Source organism: Leishmania infantum, chromosome 17 (assembly GCF_000002875.2).
Source record: "Leishmania infantum JPCM5 genome chromosome 17".
Lineage (NCBI taxonomy): Eukaryota > Euglenozoa > Kinetoplastea > Trypanosomatida > Trypanosomatidae > Leishmania > Leishmania infantum.
Window position 1 is genome coordinate 321,216 of NC_009401.2, and position 21,253 is coordinate 342,468.

The 21,253-nt window shown below is 61.1% G+C and overlaps 4 protein-coding genes and 3 non-coding genes across 7 annotated transcripts; 2 read left to right on the top strand and 5 right to left on the bottom strand.

Annotated features, from left to right (window-relative positions):
* Positions 1-4,006: 4,006 nt before the first annotated feature.
* On the bottom strand, positions 4,007-4,078 carry LINJ_17_tRNA1. Its single transcript has one exon. It is a non-coding gene; the product is annotated as a tRNA-Asp (tRNA).
* A 76-nt stretch (positions 4,079-4,154) lies between these two features.
* LINJ_17_tRNA2 lies at positions 4,155-4,235 on the top strand. The gene has a single exon. It is a non-coding gene; the product is annotated as a tRNA-Ser (tRNA).
* Positions 4,236-4,295: 60 nt separating this feature from the next.
* LINJ_17_tRNA3 lies at positions 4,296-4,368 on the top strand. The gene has a single exon. It is a non-coding gene; the product is annotated as a tRNA-Ala (tRNA).
* A 912-nt stretch (positions 4,369-5,280) lies between these two features.
* LINJ_17_0770 (putative polo-like protein kinase) lies at positions 5,281-7,386 on the bottom strand (the record flags this gene model as incomplete). The annotated part of the gene is made up of 1 exon (XM_001464699.1): positions 5,281-7,386. One exon carries the CDS (start codon positions 7,384-7,386, stop codon positions 5,281-5,283), a length of 2,106 nt encoding a protein of 701 aa, XP_001464736.1.
* A 2,258-nt stretch (positions 7,387-9,644) lies between these two features.
* Positions 9,645-11,318, bottom strand: LINJ_17_0780 (conserved hypothetical protein; the record flags this gene model as incomplete). The annotated part of the gene is made up of 1 exon (XM_001464700.1): positions 9,645-11,318. One exon carries the CDS (start codon positions 11,316-11,318, stop codon positions 9,645-9,647), a length of 1,674 nt encoding a protein of 557 aa, XP_001464737.1.
* Positions 11,319-12,106: 788 nt separating this feature from the next.
* LINJ_17_0790 (conserved hypothetical protein) lies at positions 12,107-15,730 on the bottom strand (the record flags this gene model as incomplete). Its single annotated transcript, XM_001464701.1, has 1 exon — positions 12,107-15,730. The coding sequence occupies one exon, from the start codon at positions 15,728-15,730 to the stop codon at positions 12,107-12,109; it is 3,624 nt and encodes a 1,207-aa protein (XP_001464738.1).
* Positions 15,731-16,495: 765 nt separating this feature from the next.
* Positions 16,496-20,350, bottom strand: LINJ_17_0800 (conserved hypothetical protein; the record flags this gene model as incomplete). Its single annotated transcript, XM_001464702.1, has 1 exon — positions 16,496-20,350. One exon carries the CDS (start codon positions 20,348-20,350, stop codon positions 16,496-16,498), a length of 3,855 nt encoding a protein of 1,284 aa, XP_001464739.1.
* Between the last annotated feature and the right edge of the window lie 903 nt (positions 20,351-21,253).

The following is a 21,253-nucleotide window of genomic DNA, read 5'->3' on the forward strand; positions in this document are numbered from 1 at the left end:
GCCTCATCGCCACCGATGCCGACGGCCACACCCTCGACAGCGTGGCGTCGGAGCGACCCGAGACCGCGAGCACGCCTGCACCATCCATACGATCGACGAGGCGCCAGCGCGACTCGAGCACATCCCGCCCCGCCCTCGCCGCCCACCGGTGGAGGGAGCCTGCGCCACCGCGGGAGATGCACCACGCGGCCACCGGCACAAATGGGGAGCGGCTGTGAGGCGGCACTGCAAGGCGGGTGGGTGGGGAGGGCTCGAGGCAGAGGCCGTGCTGCGATGCCCGAGTTGGCGCAGCGCCGCGCCGGCGTGTGTCTACGGCTGCTTCGCGCCACGCGACGGGTGGCCTGTGGCAGGGCAGGGTCGGCGGCTCGAGAGTGGAGTTGGACCTCGCGCCCGACGGTCCAACAGGCTTTTTTAAACGAAGAAGAAAACCCACCTTACTAAATTTTTTGGGTAAAGCTGGAAGCTTTTTTTTTTTCGAAAGTTAGAGAAACGGTAGGGACACCTTTTAAAGACCTGAAATGTTTTTTTATGCTTTTTGTGTTGATGCCGGTAGGGGGATAAGGTTTTTTTGTTTATTAGGAGAGGAGCTGGTGTTGTATCTTGTTTTGCTCGCGTCTCGTGGAAATAATGCGGGGGGAAAAGAAAGTGGCAGAGGGCATCAAAGTTTGTTTGGCCGTTAGGAAAGCAAGCAGCTTTATTGCGAGTTTAACATAAAAAAAAAGAATCAGCGCTGTTGGCATCCCCGGGTGGTCTTTACGGTGCGGCCTTGCGTTTTTCTTGTGTGATCAAAGCCCCCGGCAGCGGCTCCTAGCGCCGGCAAAAGCAAACACCGGACCCAACAATTACATAATTGCCGGAAATATTAACAGAAGGAACAATATTCCAGCGTTTTGTGGCTGTAAGATAAAGGCTTTTGTGGGAAGTGTTAACCTGAAAAAATGAGCGAGCGACGAAAGAGATGATTGTGGCACAAGCGAATTTTTTTTTTGCGTGCTCTCAGGTGAAGTCGTACAGATGGCCAGGGCGCCGCCACATAAGTAGCCGAACATGGTTTTTTCGGAGATTGTGAAATGATGATGTTGGTGAGACGAATCTAGGGGGAACAATGAGCTAGCGCCTTTTTTAACCAGGGCGTCTTAGGAAGGAAAAACCTGTAGAAGACAAAGGCGCTGGCGCCGAGCGTGGCAAATATGCCCGTTGCGGCTTTTTGCGGAAGTCATTACTGCCTTTTTTTTGTGTATTTGGAAGCCGCCTGCCCGTACGTCGGGCGCCTTGCCTTTCTGCTTTTAAAAGGGCACACGTGAATTTACTAAATCTGACGTGGCTCTTACTAAGCGCTTTGGGGGGGGAGCAGGCGCTTTTTTAAGCGGCGCGAAGTCATCCCCGTTTCTGTTTTTTGGAAGCGCTTAATGTAAAAAAAGCACTTTGGCTGCCCCGGTTGTCGGTAAAAAGATGTGGCTGCCGTCGGCGCCGGGGGTCACAAAAAGAGAATAACCACCGCTGGCTTGCGAAGGGCCAAGCCAGTCGGGGACAAACTCCCCACGCGGTATGCTTTGTCTTTGTAGCTGCCGTAAAACAAAGGCCCCGCGTTTGCGTTAAAACGCGCGCCGGTGACGGCCGGCAGAAAACGGGCGAATGGCCTTATGCCTGGGCAAAAGCATTTTTTTTTAAGGCAAAGGCGGCGTTTACACTAGGTAGCGGCCTTCGACCTTGCGAGGTGACGGCGTGAAAATGGCGGGGCGCGCCTACAGCATTCGTGTTTTGTGCTTGCTTTGAAATTTGCTTAAAGGGGGTTTGAATGCGGGGCGACAAAAGGCGGCGATATGGCGGGCCGAGGGCGGCGGCACCACCCCCGGCCGCCGCCTTCCCAAAACCCCTGCGTTCCCAGAAAAGCCGCGGGACGCAGACGGGGGCCTGCCGCCGCCCCTGCGCTTCAACAATTGCGCGGCACAAGGTGTCCCAGCGGCGGCGCGTGGGGGCACCAAAGACGCCAAAGGGCGGGCCCCACCTCTTTCTTAATCGGGAAATTGCCTTTTTTTTGGCGGTGGGTTTTGCCAACCGCTAGGAATGAAAAGAGAAAAAACCGCGACCGGCACCCCAAAAGCAAAAGGCGGCACAGCAGAAACTACCGAGGCATCATGGAAGAAAAAAGACAGCGCAGCTCTTTGAAAGCCTGAATGGGCCACGTTTTTGGCCAACGCATGCAAACACGCCCGGCTTGCTTGGCCAAAAGGGCGTGTGGTTCCCGGAAAAGGCCGCCCTGTGGGGCTGCGGTTTTTCGCGGTTCGCCATAAAGAAGCACAGCCAAAGGGGCCCCGAAATTCCAGGAAGAGCGCAGCAGTGTTTCTTTTTCGCAAAAGTTGTGGGTGGGCCACGGTGCGGTTTCGTGGGGGTTGGTGGGGGTTGGTTCGCCTGGTTCCCCGAAGCGGCTTTTTCGCGAAGGCGGGGGGTCCACGAAACCGCCCCCACCCCACCCCACCGGCGCAAGAGCACACCCCCAAGCCGCAAAGAAACAGAAGACACCATATTTTTACCGGAGGGTTGGCATTCATCGCATGGCGTCGTGGCGCGGATGCTGTTTGCTCGGCGCCTTGAAGGGGCTCTGTGGGTGCGGCGGGGGTTTTCTTGAGAGTTTTTTTTGCGAGTGGGAGGCCCAGGTTGGGGTCGCGGCGAAAATAGAAGATCTAGGGGATGCGGCTTTATTTCTGAAGATGTTGGTGGCTTGGTTAAAAATGGTGGGGGTTAGATGGCGGGGGCCGGTTGCGCACCACCTTTTGCGTCCGGCTGCTTGGTGAAAAGGCGGGGGGTGGCCTGGAAAATGGGGCGGGAGGGAAAAAGACAAAAAAGTGAACAGCAGCACCGGCGGGATCGCGAAAAGCTCGCTCGCGAAAAAGGTGGGTGGGGCCTTCGGGCGGGGATCGCCACCACGGGTGGCGGGGGGGGGGCGCGTGTCTGCCGCCGGGGTCCCCATACGGTTTGCTGACGGCGGCCGCCCCCTAGGGGCTGGAAAGACCTAAAAGGGCCCCAGCTCGCCGCCGCCTGCCCGATTCTCGCGCATAGAAGCCGGGATTCTTGCTCGAAAGAAGGCGTTTTGAGTCCCGAGCAGAAGCAAAACAGTGTTTTTGTTGGGGCGCACGCGTGGGCTTTTTGTAACGGCCAAATATGTGCAAAAGAAAATGTGAAAATCATCTCGCAACGCGCTTTGAAAGACAATGGTCAAGCCCGTCTTCGAAACCAACAACAGTGCCACCCCAGACAATCGGAGGGGAGGTATGCATGAGCAAAGCATAAAGGGCAATTATTTTCACGCAGCGGCGGCCATCTGCCGCCAGTGTGGGCGCTATCTTGGGTGCCTTGTGGGTTTGCGTGGGCTCTCTCCCCGGAAAAGTCGCACTTCATCATAGAAAGCAGCGCGTCCGCTGTTTCTTCGTTTCGCCGCTGGTTTGTGGGTGAATGTGTGGTTGAAGATCTGCGCTATTCGCTCTCTTTTTTTTTGTGCGGTGATTTGTTGCCTCCGTAGTCGCGGCGTTTGCCCTGGGGCCCGGGGGATACTCTTTCCTTTTGGTCGCGGAAGGGGGCGACAGGTAGGCTTGAGTTTCGGGGGGAGGGGGTGAAAGGAAGGGGATTTGAGGAGGCAGGAGGGTGGGATCTCCTATCCTTTGCGTGAGGCGGAACTCTTTCAGAAAACTCGGTGCCACAAATATTCCGAGAACAGCGTCATCATTTCAACGGGGCTGGTTTGGGGATTTCCGCGGGCGGCTGTGGCGGCTTTGCGGGGCTCATATTGCACGCCCTGGCGCGTGGTTAAGGCTACATCCTCGGACGCTGAGGGGGTCTATCCTCCGATATGTTTATTTCACACATAAAATAAAAAGGCACTCATGGGTTAAGCATTTTTGTGAAAGCAATGGGATTTCGGTTTTCCAGAAAGGGCGGGGAACAGGCAAAGGAAGCTGCTTTCACCGGGTTTGCTTGTTAGCACGTTTTCCCCAGCTGAAGGGAAAAGCTTCCCGGCCGGGAATTGAACCCGGGTCACCCGCGTGACAGGCGGGTATACTAACCACTATACTACCGAGAACCCAATGAGAGGCGCTCGATAATTGAAACTTTTTTTCTTCCAAATCGACTTTAACTTTTCAGATTCACGAGAACGAGCAAATGTGGCCGAGTGGTTAAGGCGCCTGCCTGCTAAGCAGGTGTGATCTCACGCGAAGGTTCGAACCCTTCCGTTTGCGCACTTTTCCCAAGCCTGTCTATAAGACTCTGACGATTCGCTGAAACGCGTACTTCTATGTGGGGATGTAGCTCAGATGGTAGAGCGACCGCTTAGCATGCGGTAGGTATTGGGATCGATACCCAACTTCTCCAACTTTTGTGTGGAGCCGGCGATATTGAGAGGGAGAGAAGATCCGAGCGTGTCTGCCTAGAAAGCCGAGTTGCATTTCTGTACGCGTCATCCAGATTTTATTTCTGCGTTGCCTTTTGCTGGTTGTGTGCACTCGTAATGATTTTCAAGCATGTGCTCTCACTGAATTTCTTGAGGTGCGCGTTCACGTCACGGTGTAGGCCATGCAGTGGATTTGTCTGAGCGTGTATCCAAACCAAAACAGCTTCTAATGCAATCTTTTTTTGTCCATTCGGCCACACAACATGAGGTCCCGTTCCACTCTCGAGCCGCCGACCCTGCCCTGCCACAGGCCACCCGTCGCGTGGCGCGAAGCAGCCGTAGACACACGCCGGCGCGGCACTGCGCCAACTCGGGCATCGCAGCACGGCCTCTGCCTCGAGCCCTCCCCACCCACCCGCCTTGCAGTGCCGCCTCACAGCCGCTCCCCATTTGTGCCGGTGGCCGCGTGGTGCATCTCCCGCGGTGGCGCAGGCTCCCTCCACCGGTGGGCGGCGAGGGCGGGGCGGGATGTGCTCGAGTCGCGCTGGCGCCTCGTCGATCGTATGGATGGTGCAGGCGTGCTCGCGGTCTCGGGTCGCTCCGACGCCACGCCGTCGAGGGTGTGGCCGTCGGCATCGGTGGCGATGAGGCGCCCTGACTTCGCCACGTCGCAGGCGCTCGGCCCTGTGACCGCCGGAAGTGGCTCTGGCACTTGGCAGGGACAGAGGGACCGCCTGGCTTCCTCACACAGTGGGGGTGCTGGACCCTGAGATGCCACGCACGGAGCTGTGCCTCGTAGTCAGGGTTCTAATGCAATCTATCGAAAACAAAGAGGGGAGTTGTGGGTAATCTAACCCGTCGCGAGAGATTCAAACGCGCGAGTGGCTGGTCCTCTACAGGCAGTGGTCGCGGATGACCTGGTACAGTACGCTCTTGGTGTTTCGCAGCCGCTCTGCCGCTTCTTCCCACTCCGTGGCCACCGAGTTCAGCGGCATCGTGCGGCGGCGGCCCGACGGCGTCGTGTAGGTCACCACGCGCCACTCCGAGCTCAGGATGATCTCGGCGCCGTCCTCGAAGCACACCTGCACCGTCTTGTTTGATAGCCGGAACACGAGCGCGCCGTCCACGCGCAGCCAGCGCTTCACGTACACAAAGTCACTGGACGTGTGCGGGTCGGTGCAGCGTGGCGGCGCCGCCGGCAGGAAGGGTGAGCACGCCACCACCGGCACCCTGTCCGGCGAGCTCTGCACGCGGCCGAGGTAGGTCTTGAAGTACTTGGTCAGTGTCACCTTTTTCTCCAGCTCCGGTGGGTAGCTGTGCATGCTGAACACGTGCCGCTCGTCCTTCGCAAAGAGACCGGTGCCGCCGTCGCGCGCCGGCATCTCAATCTTGACGCGCGCGTAATACTCCACACGGTCCGTGATGGGCTCCCACACGATTTTGGTGGAGTCGTTGAAGTGCGCGCCGGTTTGGCCGGTGCTGAGGCGGTACGCCATGCCGTACTTGGACGAGAAGTCGGCGCACTGCGTAACCCACACCGGCGGCGGCGGCGCCTCGTTGTCAGCAGCATCGTCGGCGGCCGCGTCGCCGCACAGGGTCTGGTGCAGGCGGTCGTGCAGCGCCGTCAGCTGCTGCTTCTCGTCCTCGTCAGCGTTGTCATCGTTTCGGAGCTGCTGCGGAGACGAAGCGGGGCAGCGGCCCGAGAGCGGCACCGCTGCCGTCGCAGGGGCACTGCGTGGCGTGTCGCTGCGCGCACGCGCGCAGGTGCCAGGGAGCGTCGGCGCCGGCGTGGGCTGCTGCTGTTGCCTGAGGTTCGCGAGGTGGCGCGGCGATGTCGGCGCGCCGGGCGGCGGTGGCACGTTGGCGTTGATGGGCCGCAGCACCTCGCGTTGTGCTGGGGCACCTAACAGCTCCTTACCATACGGCGCCGGCGGTGGGTGATGCATGTCCACCGCCGGCCCGCGGCGTGCGCTGCGTGTGATTGTGGTTGCTGCTGCTGCTGATGCGGTCGCCGTCGTCGCGGGCGCGGCGGCGCCGGGCACCGGCAGGCCGAAGGACGCGAACGATGCCGGTGGCGTCAGCGGCGGCGGCGGTGACGACGAGAAGAAGGAGTGCTGGCGGATGTCCATCAGCGTGGGGCGGTGGGCCGGGCTGCTCTGCAGGATCTGGGTGATAAGGTCGCGCGCGTTGTCTGGCACGCTGGCGGGGAAGTCGTAGCGGCACTGGCGGATGCGCTTGTATGTAGACTCCACGTCCTCCATCTGGAACGGAGGCTGACCCACCAGCAGCGTGTAGAGGATGACGCCGAGCGACCACGTGTCCACCTCGTAGCTGTGACCGTGGCTCTTGTGGTCGATGATCTCGGGTGCAATGTAGTTGGGCGTTCCACAAATGGTGCGCTTGCGCTCGCCGTCGTACTGCAGCTCCGCGGCGAGGCCGAAGTCGCCGATCTTGACGTTGAGCTCTCTGTCCAGCATAATGTTGCCGGGCTTCAGGTCGCGGTGGATGACGCACTCACTGTGCATGTACTGCAGCGCCGACAGGCACTGCAGCATCACGTACTGTGTCTCCGCCACGCTGAAACGGCGCACTTTGAGTAGGTCCATCAGCGTCCCGTGGTCACACTTCTCCAAGAGCATGTACACGTAGTAGCGGTCGCGGAACGTGCGAAGGAACTCGACGACGTGCTTGTGCTTCATGCGGCGGTGGATGCTGATTTCACTGTGCAGCTTCTGCAGCGTCTTGGGCTTCTCCAGCGACGCACGATTAACGGCCTTGAGCGCGTAGGTGCCAGTCTCGTCCGACACCTCGTAGCACTTGGCGAAGCCGCCGCGGCCGAGCACGCGACCGCACTGGAAGCGATGCAGCCTGCCGCTGGAGTCCATCTCGTAGATACTGCTGCCAGGCTGGAACGTCGGCTTCGGTAGCTCCGACGTGGACGCGGGTGCGTCGGCGAAGGTGGGGCCGGTGCGGACACCGACGCGCTGCAGGCGCTCCATGGCGGCGACGTGCGGGTACGGGTGAAGGGGTAGAGAAAATGCAGGGGAGAAGCGGAGGCGTCTAGGGGGCCGGGAGGTGTTTGCGTGTCTGCATGCGTTGATCTATAAGTGGTGGTTGCCGTGTGCAAGTGTGCTTCTGTGCAGGCGGTAGGCGGGTTGGCAGTGGGGCTGCGTGCCAGCGCGCTGGGGATCTCGTCGGAACACAAACGGAGGGTTTCGTTTGTTTGGAAATGGGGAAAACGGTGATGGGCGTGGGAAAGAGAGAAATCCAGGGATATTGTGTATGGGCCTCGCGCACTGAGAATGCAGAGGCGGAGGGTGGGGTGCGTTGCTGCTGTTGTGGTGAGGCCGTCCCGGAGATGGAGGGAAAGGGGAGAGAAGAGAAAACGGGGATGTGGGGAATCTAGAGATTGAAGAGAAAGAGAATGTAGGGGCGGGGCGGGGCTGCAAAAGGGGTTTGAAGTGGGGGAGGGGGAGGGTGGCTGGGACGGGGAGCACCTGATGTAGCAGGTGTGTGCATATGGGTGTGCTGGTCTCTCTCTTCCTGTATGCTTCTGAATCCCCTAGGTTGTCTGTGGCTTGCTAGTTTCGAGGGAGGGGGCGGGCTGTGGGCGATCTATATGATGCAAGGAATAACAGACGTGAAGGAGAGACGAGACGAAGGAAAACTACCGAAGCCTTTTGCGTGCATGCGCATGTCCGTGCTCGGGCGTGCAGACGTGCTTACATCAAGAGCAGGTAGAGGAGGATACGGTGGTGAGGGCGGAGAAGCACACACACACAGATCACCGTTTTGTGTGTGTGTGCATACGGGGGGGGTGAGGAGACGATGAGCGGTCGGCGCGGCGACACCCTCCCACCCCCTCGGAAAGCTCACGAAGAGGAGCACATGACATCCTCGCTGCCTTCCTTTCCCATTTGTCTGCGCCTTGCCCCATCGGGGCTCCTCTACCGAAACACACTTCTTTCCGCGTGCGTGCGTGCGTGTGCGATAGATGCGCAGAGACACGGGAGTGGAGGTGGGGCGCGAGTGGGGAATACGGAAAGAGGACGAGGAGGAGGGGTGGGGGAACGTAGAGGATGCACTCGCACTGCTATCTGACACACACGCACACACACACGCTGTCCTCCTTCTCACCCCTTTCGTCTGCCTCGCAATCTCTTCCTCTCTCCCTGCCTCCACCACCACACCAGCTTTCCGACCTACTTTTCCATCTCCGCACAGGCAAGCACGCTCACACAGACCTCATTGCCACACATAGCTCAAGGAAGCACAAGTGCCACGCAAGAGGCGCCACAATCGATGTGCTTCCATCTGGGAGCAACACCTTTCACCCTCCAACCACCTTGTTCTGCTCTGTTCGTTTTCATCTTGGGCATTGCTTCTTTTCGCTTCTATTCTATCTTGGAGAGGTGCGCGTATAATCGAAAATTGCCGGAAGTGCTGTCGTCCCTTTGCCAGCGTGAGAGAGAGATGGCGAAAGGGGACGGAGTTACGCCGACGCTATGGGCGAGTCGGCCCATCCACCTCAGTCAATCCGACGTCCGGCGAGTGTAGGCGGTCCGACCGCCTACACCGAGCCCATGCCAGTAGGAGTCGAGCGCATCTGCCGTACAAGAGCACAGACACGCGCATACGCCTGTGCGTGCGCACTGGCGAAAGTGCGGCCCTACACGTCCTTCCAGCGTACGGTGCCACCGGGTGGGGACATGCAGGGGGGCCCGGGGGCGAGACCTACCTTCTGGACGCATGGACAGAAGACACAACGGGAGACAAGGGGCCGTGCGGTCACTGTCGCCCATCCGCGGCCCATATGGCAACAGGAAGGCGCACTCACAGGCAGAGCAAAGAGCGCGCCGCCACTGGGCAGCGAGGGGACAGGCCCCGTCGTCCCCCCGATCTCGTCGCACCACCGTGTCGCGAGGAATGCGTGCGGACGTGAATGAATGGAGTACACAAAGGAAGGTATTAAATATGCTGTCCGCAGGGACTCACGCCCACTCGCTTGCCGGCGTAGAGCAGGAGATCAGGCGCGCGGGTGCCGAGAGTCAGCGAGCGAGAGTTAGTTGTCAGCATTCTGTTGCCCCCAAGCATGCCTTCCCGACAACACGTGCGTGGTCGCATTTGTGTGCGCTTGTATGAAGGGAAATCGATGCGGGTCGGCAGGAGGGGGGGGTTCCGGCAGCGCTGCGGGAGGGGAAGCCGAGCTTTGCCAGCCAGATGCACAGAGGTGCAAGCGCAGCAATCGCCGCCAACCCTACTCGGTCCCCCATGTCCACGTCCGACTCACCTCCTTCTTTGCTTCATGCACGGGTACGACCCCGACGTCGTTGCTGGTAAGGAAGCCGACGTGCGACGCACGGTTTGCAGAGGTCGACAACACGGTCTGCCCTACCGCCACGGCGGAGTTTACCACGGCGCGGCCGCTCTGCTGCGACGACTCAATCGCACGCAGCGACCACGTCAGAAGGTAGTCCCCGCAGCTGGCGGTCACGCACAGCTCCTTGGTGCCAGGAAAGCGGTCGAACTTCGCGCTTTGGAAGTGCACCATGCTTGCCCCACCCATACGCAGTGTTTGCTCCGGGGACGGCTGGAGGATGATGGGCTGCGGCTTTCTCGCTCCCATCCGAGTCTGAAACCCTGTCGACTCTTTGTCGTTGCTGTCCACGTACTTGGTCTCGATGAACAGCAGAAACGAGGTGGAGGTCGCGACGATATACTGACCGTCGGCTGTGACGTCGATGTCAACGATCGGGACCTTCGTGTCCAGCAGCGTCTTGGCAGTTTTCGGGAAGTACCCGCCGGCTGGCTTGCGCGCGCCGGGCGGGCCGGTGTAGAGTCGGATGTTCCCGGAGCCATCGCCGATGACGAGGTAGCCATTCTGCGAGGTAGCGTGGCAGGTGAAGTCCTTCCGGAGCGACGGCAAGGCGTAGTCTGTCGGCTGTTTCCCATCCTCCATGACGACACAGCTGCGGGGGTCCATGCGGACGTCGATGTTGAAGGCAACATTGCGGCCGAGGCACGTGTAGACGGAGCCAGAGTTCGCCGCTGTGTGGTTTGCATAGGCCACACTCTGCACGGGCAGATCCGCTGGCTTGTACTCCTGCACCACAGTGCCGCGCGCGAGGTCTAGTTGCTGAACCGCCGCGCTGCAGCCGCCAAAGAGCAGCATGGTGACGTCGCCGTTCTCCAGGAGAGTTCCTGTGGAGGTGCCGTCGACGCCGTGCACGACGAGCTTCTCCATGGCAGCCCGGTCAAAGCCTCGCTCCGTCTGCGGCAGCGCCTGCAGCTCCAGACTGGCCTCCTCGTTACTCTTCTTGACAACGAGGACGCGGTTAAACTGTAGCGACTCCGCGGCGCAAATATTGCCGGCACCGGTGCTCGCCTTCGTCAACTGGCTTGGGTCGAACTCGAACACGGGCTCCGTGGCATCTTCGTTACAGACCTCGCGCGTGGTGGCGGCGCCGAGGTACTTGTACCACTCGTCCTCCGGATCCACCTCGTCGTAGCCGGTGAGGAGGCTGTAGGTACAGCGGTTGTACAGCTCCACAAACTGTTGCATGCGCAACTGTGCCGTCACCTGCGCGACATGCGCCGCCGGAGCGGTGAAGCGAAAGGCAACGGTCTCAAGCTCTTCATCGATGATCGCTGGCCAGTGCACGGACGCGGTTGGGGCGGAGTAAGAGAGCTGAAGGTCCACGCCGATGGGTTGCTCAAAGACCTTCTCCCCGTCCTCGGCCACGGCGATGAGGTACTCCACACTGCTGTTGTTACTGCTGGCAGCACCTGCCGTCTTCTTGTGCTTCAGCAGGGAGATGGTGAAGCAGTCCACGTCGCCGAGGGGTTTGTAGTAAGGGTGCTCGCCCTCCTCTCCGGCGTACTGATAGAGGGTACCCTGGTTGGTGAACAGCTCCGTGGTGGACGCCGACATCATTGCCTAGACACACACACACACACACACACACACACACAGACACAGAGAGAGGGAGAGGGAGAGGGAGAGGGACGGAGGGGGGAGGGCTTATCGGTATGGAGAACTTCTAAAGAGAGAACGGTGAGGCGGAAGGCAGAGGGCAACGACAAAGGAAAACACAAGGGCCCATCACAATGGGGGCACACACCAAAGGCAGCAGGGAAAGACGTGAATCCAAACAACGTGCGACTGCAGCACGGGGTGGTACTTGGCGTGCACGGATGTGTGCGTGCGTGCGTATCAGAGGGTGGATGGTGAGGGGTGGCGGGTGGGGGATGCCGTCACTATCGCCGCCGCAGCCCGCACGCACGCAGAAAGAGAAACGGAGGTGTACAGAGCGAGCAAAGAAGTGGGAGAGGGGAGAAGAGGGGGCAGCCAGCGGACAAGGCGGCGGCTGCACCCGATTACACACGCGCTTACCAGTTTCATTGTCTTTGTGCTTCGCTTCATTTGCCTTTTTTCTCCTGGTTGCTGCGCACCTTCTTGGTGTAGAGGAGCGCACCTGTATGAGGCATCTACGCACCAGGACACGGCTCACGCGTCTCCATGATTCTGAGTATTTGCCAGCATAAAAACCGAAGAGACAAACCGCTGCAGAGGCCGACACTACTGCGCACGAACCCGCACATGTTCGCACCTCAAGACGGGGCGGAGGCGCGAGGGACTCAAGTGAATTCACCGCCGTTTTCAAATAATGCGAAGCCTGGTCCTTCTGCAACATGGCGCACGCCAGTCCCTTTGGCGGCTCACGCGCTGTCATCGCTGCCGCGTAGGAGAGTCACGTCCGTCATGCGAACTGGCGTTGCCGTGACGCAGCTCAGCGCCATTTCCTTCACGACTGCCTGCAGCGTGCCCCACGGCCCTTCATTGTCGAGCTCGGATGGTGACGCACGGCTTTGGCGTTGCCCACCGCACACAGTGGCTTCAGCGGTCTGGAGGTGGCGCCAGAGCACCACGGCTTGCCGCAGGGTTCTGGGCAGCACCTCGACTTGGTGAAGTCGGCGGGCAGCCACGCCGGTGCTGCGCAAGGTCTGGCCATGCTGTTGTTGGTCTTGCCGCAGTAGTGGCGATGACGGGCGTGCAGGCACGTCGACGCTCCCATCTGCGCTTACCGTTGCAACGAGGAGCCTCCACATTTCCTCTAGCTCGGTGCGCGACGTCTCCTCCTTCGACATTGCCGGCCACTCACTGCACCGCTCGAGCCCGTCCGCTGAGGTCGACACGTCAGCAGGCGCGTCGCCCCCTCCCATGCAGGTCGGTGAAGCAAGAGTGATGGGAAGCCACAGGTGGGTGAGCTGGTCTGTCGGCGCCACCACCTCCGCCTCTGAGATGACGGCGAACAGCAGCGGGCCAGCGGCAGCAACTTTGCAACTGTCTCCGCTACTGGCCTTCGTCGCACTATTCGCTGCTACCCACGCAGCCGCCGCCTTGCCACACGCGATCACGACGTCCGCCTCGTCCTGCAAGGCACCAAGCTGCGTGGTGGCCTCGTCGCAAAAAAGGAGAAGAAGGCCGCCGCGCTGGTGCCACAGCACCGGCGCCGCGCAGCTGACGGCCACAGAAGCGGCTGGGGAGGTGACCTCGTGCACCGCCCAGGGCGAAAAGAAGGCGCGGAGCGTGCGAAGATACTGCTGTGTGCCGAGGTTGGGGTGTTGGGTGGGGTTGCCGCGTGGGAGCACTAGGGCGATGCGGGGGAGAGCACCAATGAGCGCACCGAGGCGGCCGCGAGGGAGTTCATTGGGAGGCGACTGCGTCGGTAAGCGCCTCTGCGTCACTGCCGAGGCTTTCATCTCTGCGGCCTGTTCAAGTGACGGGGCAGACTCCAGTGGCCCACTAGAGAGCCGCCGCGGCCCTTCGTCGCCGATGCTGGCGTCCCACTCACTAGCGCTACGTGGTCTGCCGGGTCGGAAGCGACTTACACTGGCGAAGACGTCCGCTACCAGTGCGTACACCGCCGCGAACACCGGGAACGCTTCACCGAACCGCGATGGGTCGACGCACCACTTCTCGTAAAGGTCCTCGATGCTGCTTAGTACCTCTGCGGCACCTCTTCCATCACTGCTGCCGCGGTGCGCGTCGCCGGCCGTCGCGGGCAGATCCGCGGAGGAGGGGTCAGGCGACTTCATCACGACCGCTGTGGCGTCTGCAAAAACATCGAAAAGTGTCGCTGCCGCGGCGTCTGTGAAGCTGCCGAGGGCAATCCTCTCTAGCAGTGCTGGGGTCAGCGCCTGCGCTCTTGCTACAGCCGTTGCCGACGAGGAGTCTGCCGTCTCCATCACTCGCGGACGTTTCCGATTAGCCTTCTTGGTAGGAGAACACTTGCGCTGCCCTGCGGTTTCACCGCCTCCCTCAGCAGCGCCGCCATCACCTGTTTTCTGACTCACCGCTACAGGGGTGCTCGCCAACACGGTGGAGAGCAGGGTAAGTTGCTCGGGGCTGCACGGGACGAGAATCTTGTTGTCGCCGAAGACGGCACCGGACACCTTGACAACGGTAGTGGCGGGGGCCGTGGATGGCGATGGCTGCGTCGTCCCTGAAGAGGAAGCAGCTGCGTTGTTGCCGACCGGCGTTGGTCGCGGCGGCGGTGCCGGGACGTCCTGCAGAACACACTCCAGGCGGTATGCTCCGAGGTTCGGCATAAGTCGCTGCAGCACCGCCTCCGCTGTGACATGCTGATGCAGCGTAGCCGACTGACGGCTCTTCGTGACTTGTTGCTGCGTGACGTGTTCCCTGAAGCTGACAAGTGCGTCGACGGGCGGCGCAGCTGCGAGCAAACAGCGCAGCTGCGCTTCCATGAGTGCCACTGCCTGCGCTACCTCCGCGCTCTCTTCACCAGCACTGGCCCTGGCGATTGAGAAACCATCCTCCTTCTTCGCCTCTTCTTCCACACTCTCTTCTCCGGTGTCATCGCGCAGCATGCACAGCCAGATCTTGCACTGAGCTCCGAACGCGTGCGACGTTTGCGGCGATGGGAGAGCTCTGTCTACGTGGGCACCGTCGAGCAGCTGCACAACGTGGCCGCGCACCGACATGAAGACGTGAAAGCGACGCAGCGTGGCGTAGCTGTCGAAGATGACGAGAACGAGCGGCGGTGGGGACGCGGCGTTGACAGCAGCGACGCCGCGACGAAGCCGCCGACTGGGAGAGGAGAGAGGCTCTGCCGTGGGGTCTGTGAGCGAATGGCGGCGGTGACGGCTGCAGTGATGTTCCATGTACACGTTCACCTCCTGGAAGATGCTGGAGAAAAAGACATGCACGCTAGTCGGGGCGACGTAGCGGGCAAACATGGTGGCGGCTGACGCGGCAAGAGTCGTTGTCCCCGCGCTGCCGACCGTCAAAGCCGCCTTTTCAGTAGTAGCAGTCGACAGAAATCGCCATGCGGCCGAGGAGGGAGTGGCCGTTGCGGCGGTGGGTTCGAGTGCGACAGGCTTCGCTGCCATGTCTTCCCCTGATGCGCTTTGTGCCACACCTCTGGAGTTGCGTGCCATCGTGGTGTGCGGCTGCTCGTCGTCGTCATCGCTGAGGCAGTAGAGTCGACGGAGTCGCGCCACGCAACGCTCTCGTTGCCGCTGCCGCTGAACCAGCAACGGTGATAAACCCGGTGCAGAGGCAAACTTGGGGGACGCCGCATGGAGGGCCCTGTAGACGTCATTCACCGGGAGAGGTCCCTCCGGCGGAGTGACGTGCAAGACGCGCTCCAGCAGAGAACAGCGTTGTGGTGCAGGGCTGCTTTCCTCGAGAAGCCACCGTGAGAGACATGCTGGCGGGCACGGCACGCATTCGTACATCGACACAGCCTCGTCGTCGATGCCTGGATCCGTGAAGAGGAAAGACACGGTGACAGTACCGGCCATCACCTGAATACCCGTCACCTCGGCGAGCGCGTAATGTAAGCGGTAGGGAGAGCGCGGTGGCGGCATCAGCTGGTGCGGCGCCGCTGCAGTGACCGGAGATCCACTGACAGTGCCGCCGGCCACACACGCCGACAAGCCACCGCGCGCCGGGCGTTCACTGCACACGCGATAGGGTGCGAATACCACCGATCCGATGGACAGAGTGCCCAGGCGCGGGTCGTAGACATGCGTCGGTGTAGTCAGCTCGGACGACGGGGGAGGAGACGAAGACGATTTTGCCCTTTGTACCTCGACTTGTTTCGCGTTAGTGAGCGCTGCAGCATGTCGAGACGACGACACCGCGGAAGGTCGCCACAGCGCGAGAAAGTCCAACGCGGACGCCGAAGAAGCGACGTCTTGATGGCGAGACAACTGCTGCAGCTGCTGCCCACGCTCGTTTTCTGTGCTCGGCTCCGCCTTCACAGCATCACGGAGCCGCGGAGGTGGGCTTGGTTCAGCGGCGGAGGCGGTGTCCATCTACGTGTATGTGCGTGGGAGGCTGGCAAAGAAGAGGAGGGAAAGAGGAGGAGGGGAGGGGGCTGGACACGGCTCACTTGTTCAGCAGGCGAGCTGTGGCTTGAACTGTGTACGTGTGTTGAAGCGATGAATAACGCGACTTAGATTGGGTGAAGAGGGACGCGTGTGTGCGTGTGCGCATTCTATATGGAAAGCGAGACGACTGATAGAGAGGGCTCTATAGCGGGGGTGTTGTCTTGTGTATGTCTATGCGTGGGAGAGGGGTAGATGTGTGGGCGTAAGCGTGTGCGGATGTGCTTCACGTCCCCCGCCTTGTCTTCCGCCCTTTCTTCCGTTCCTGCGCGTTGAAGTCCGTGTATGCGTGTGTGCCGTGAAAGAGGAGACAGGATATGGAGTATAGGAGTGAGGGCGGAGGAGGGGGGGGGAAGGAGGCAGCGTGCAACGGCCACCGATCAATGAGGAGGCGCATCAGCCCCGTGAACGTGCAGCACAACATGAAAGCCAACGCACGCCATCCACCGGCCCCGTTTCTGTCTCGTGCCCGAACGCTGCGCTTTGTCCTCCCCTGACGCAGGGGGGGGGTAGGGGGTGAGCGAGGGAGAAGGGGAGGGGCGGCTGCGATGGGGCCAGTGGTGCTTGCGCGCTGGCTTGATTGTCTGTCGCCCCGTCGTATCGGATCAGCCTTCTGGCTGACGTAGCAGACATGAGCAGAGCAGAGGCAACAACTCCACAGAATGAAAGGCACGCGCGAGCCTCCGCTTCCCGCTAGTGTGCAGGGGTGAGGTGGGTGAAGGAGGGGCGGCCGTGCGAACACACGTAGTACTGTTCGACGCAGTCCAGCGCCGACACCATAGAGCGCGCCGCGGTGGGGCGAAGAACGTCGCCGAACATGATGGCCCCGCGACAGGAGCGGGAGATGAAGAATTCGAGAAACACCGAGGGAATGAGCAGCGGACACGGCGACGAGGAGCACGGCACTTGTGATGGCCCCGGACCGCGGCAGCATAAAGAGACGGGATCTGTGAGAGCAGATTGCGGAGGCACGAAGGCGCTGTCAAATGCGGCAGTCGCTGCGGCGCCCACCGCCTCCAGCTCCTCCACCGTTTGCCGCAGCGCTTGCATAGAGGTGACATGGCGAACGACCCCCTCAACCTTCAAGCACGGCCATGCCACAATCGCTGTGGCCAGTGCGGGCCATGTGCGTGAATACGCGGGCTGGCCAACACGCACGCCGCTGGCCCAGGCAACGGCTCTGCTGCACTGCATCTCTCCTCGGTGCACGGCTGCCACAGCTTCGTGATGGAACCGCCATCCCCACTGACGCAGATGTGCCTCCACGGCGGTCACACGCAGACGCCACTCGGCCGGCAGGGACACAGAGAATGAAGCCGCCGCCGAAGACGCACTTGGCGAACATGCGGCACCAGTGACTGCGTGCGACCACAGCAGCTGTGCAACGCGGTGCCGACGCTCGAGTGCCTTCCGTGCGTGGGGGGTCAGCGGCAAGGAGGTACGAGGCACGCATTCCGAGACCGTGCCAGACCCGGCGATCAAGCACTCACTCGCGGCGCGCTCCACGCCACGCGGCAGCTCGGGGTGACACACGTAGGTGTCAGCAAAGCAGAGAAAGAACTCTAGCCGCACCCGCTCGTGCACCGCGTGCTGATCCGCGACCCACCACTGCAACGCGTGTGGTTGAGGACGGCATACGGGACCTTGAGGAAGCACTGCTGCAGGGCCACAGCTTGGCTTGGACGCACGCTGCGGGGTGGTAGGGGAAGCAATGATCAGAAACTTGCGTGCCCACTGGAGCACCGACACACGCGCTGAGAAGGCAGTGGTGATGGGTGGTATGGCACCGGCCGAGGCAGTTGTTGTGGCACCTTCGGCCGCATCAAAGCCACTGCTTTCGTCACCTCTGTTGCTTCCCCTCTCTGGCATCCACGGACACGGTGCCGCGCAGGCGCGGGGCAGTCGACGTAGCGCACTCCCACGCCCCGTGTCCAGGAGGTGTCGCATTCGCGTCAGCCCTTCCACCGTGTTGGAGGCCTGAACAGCCGGTGAGTGATGTGCAGTGGCAGACGCCTCGCGAGAGGATGGCGCTGTTTCCAAAGGAGGGCGAGAGCGCAGTGCGGCCTGTTCCGCTTCTTCCTCTCTGGTGATGCGGTGCAGGTTGCGGTCGAGAGTGACGGGGGTGCGACGCGGCGCGGTTGCCGTGGGGTTGACTCCGCGATCGGTAGCGCTCAACCACAGCAGCGAGGCGGGGTTGAGCTGCACGTGATGTAGAGCTCCAGTGCGACCAGCCACACCCTCCGAAGACGCGGTCAAAACGCTGCGCCTTTTCGAGAGCAGCGCTGGCACGTACGACTGCGTCCCAGGAACGGCAGCGGCCTCTAGCACTCGTTGACAGAGATATCGCACTCGTAACTGCACCTCCGCAGCCTCCTGCTTTGCAAGCACATGGTGTGAGACGCAAGAGGGCTGCTGCTGCTGCGGATCCGGCGTGGTCGTGTGCGGAGGAGTTGCTTGGGCCGGCAGAATCTTCTCGTCGTCCCTGAGGGGGCCATTCTGACTCTCGCTCCCGCGCAAACTGCTAGTGAGGCGCCGCAGTGCTTCGTCGTAGAGCTGCACAAAAGACTGCTGTGCCGAAACTCCGTGTCGGGCCCGTTGTCGGGCCTCGGAGATACGGGCAGGGACGTACGCACTATCAACAAACACAAACACTGGGACCGCTGTTGCTGCTGCTGCTGAGATCGGCCCCCCTGGCAGCGGATGTGCGCCGTGGTGATGTCGATGAGCGTTGGTAGCGACAATGCCGTAGGCCCAGTGCGTAGGTTCCAGCACACGGCAATGCGTCGGACACAACGCTGAAGACGGAGGAACTGATCTTCCGCGACAGCCATCGTCTTCTGGAGGATGCGCTTGACCATCTCGCACGAGTATCATAAAGAAGGTCATGTGGCGCTCAGGAAGCGGCGAAAAACTGAGGCTCTCTGCCGCGCTCGGTGCCTGGCGGGCAGGGAAGGCGCTGGCGCTCAGCGGGGGAGGGGTGGCGAAGAGAACTGCAAAGTGTCCAGGCCGCACCACTACCTCTGTCAACACTCCCTCTGCCGTCGTCTCCTCCGGGGTCCATGCACCGCCTTCGCGGCTCGCGGCGGCCGCAGAAGATGGACACAATCGTCGCGCACGCGCATCGGCACGGGTGGCGGACGGTGACGACACAGATGAGGGGTCTGGCACCGAGATGCCGAATGCGTGACACAGACGACGCGCCGTCGCCTCGCCTCGTGTGAGTCGGCGTCCTGCCCTTCCGCCAATGTCCACCTCTCGTGATGCCTGCCGCACCCGGAGAGCGCCGCTGTACAAGCCGTGACGATCCACGCGCAGTCCCGCCGCTGCTACGGAGTCAGGGTGTATGCCACTGCTAGCACGACCTGTGCGCGGGGCAGAGGCGCAGCGAAGCGATGTAGAGAGCGAAAGAGGGCGCAATGGGAGTGTCTCAGCTGGCGCACGTCGGGCAGCGCCCGCGTCCCCGCAGAAGTCATACTCGACGATCAACTTTGCAGAGAAGGTAGAGGCACCCTGCGCCAGGAAAGAGCACCGGGCGAGCGACGCGTCTCTGCCTCCACTTGCGTCGAGAGGTCTGCCGGTCAGATACAGCGGTGCCAGCAAAGCACACACCGCGGTCTGGAACACAACCGCCACGAGGTGCTGCTGCTCCTCCCGCCGTGCCCGCATGGCAGACGCCGACTTGCAGGCCCACAAGGTGCGGCGGCGAAAGAGCCCCCCCCGATCGCGTTCACTCGCAGTCTTCCACGAAACGTCGTCACCGCCGCTGCTGCGGCCGATGAGAACGCCGTAGCTACAGGTGCCGACCAGTCCTACATAAGGGGTCTGGCGCACTGGCAGGTTATGGAAAAGTCCGCGTACTCGACACACGGTGATCAGGCGCACGAGATTGCATCGTTCCCTTGCTCTTCCACTAATATCCGGGAGACGGTCGCGAGAAGAGAAAACACCACCATCACGACATGAAGGGTTGCGGCTCGTATACGGATGCCCGCACACGTGCTTCTCAGCGAGGGGTATCTGCTGGCCACAGTGCCACCGCGTCTCCGGCACAAGGAGGCAGAGCGGCGACTCGTCCGACGGGCGCGCGGCGACACCACCGTCGCCTTGCACCGCGGCGCTTTCCACCACTTCCAGGCAGACACTCACGGAGACATCAGCGCAGATGGCGGCTAGGCGGCCAAAGAGCTCAAGTCCATCAGGTCGTAGTGCGGCGTGATTTCGTTTCTCCGTGCCGCCTTCTGCTCCTGAGATTGCCACATCACCGGCTACCTCCGCCTCTGTCCTTCTTCGCAACTCGTCCGTGACGGGCAGAACGCATGTTCGCGTGATGTCCCACGCGAGTGCTGGGAGACAGAGCGACACCGCCACGCCGTGTAAGGCATCGTTCACTCTATATGAAGAAGGAATCCTGCCAACTTCCGCCTCCAGCTCTGGCAGTCCGACCTGTACAACGCGGGCAAACGCGTCTGTAAAGGTCGGAAACTCGTGGCTGGCACGCAGCACAGCGGCATCGTGTGAGGTGAGCCGCTGGATATGCTCTTGGTGCATTGTGCGGGTAGCTATTGCGGCGTTCACGCGGAGTCGAAGGGAGCCGAGCAAGGGGGAGGGGGGGGGGACGTGGCCACGGTCAGAGCGTGTGTCTTATTGGGTGTGTAGGTGACCGATGACATGGGGGGTGGGGACGCATCGTAGGCGCAAGCAACAAAACACAGAGAGAGGGAGAGAGAGCTGAAAAGACGGGAAAGAGGGGCTGGCGCGGCGCGCAACGGCACAGGACACGTGTCGGCGGGGATTTCCACGAGAGAGAGGGAGACGAGGTGCCGAGCAACAGGACAGCTGCGGCAGCAGTTGCCGATCCATGTTACTCCCTCATACCACCTCCGCATCGCCTGCTTCTTGTTGTCTGGTTGCTTGTGAATGCTTTGCTTGTCGATGCGTTTGTGTGCATGCACGCTTCTTAAGACCGAAAAGAGAGAAGGTGGCCTTAAACGCACACACACACACACACGCACGCACGCACACACAGGGAGAAAGAGGGACAGAGGACGATGAGGCGACACTTCACCGTTTTGGTTTCCAGGCGCAACAAACATCGAAGAGAAAGCAAGAGAGAGGCCAACACATAAGAAGGCAAACCACCCCTCAAAAAGGCGAACATGACACGCACCGCACGCATGTCGACAAACACACACGCCGGCGACGACGACCATGACCAGTTGAGCTTATACAAAGGCCATCCAGAAGGTATCGCAAGCAAGGGATAGACAGAGGTTTCGGGGTATATCGAGCACAATGAAAACGGAAAGAGAGAAAGTGTGTGTGTGTATGTGTGCAGTCCAACCTGCAAAGCATGAGGGCAAGCACAGAGAAAGGAAAGAGCACACCGAAGAGAAAGATCAGAGGAGGCACCCAAACAAGTGACCATCATCGCCTACTGGGACCACCACCAAA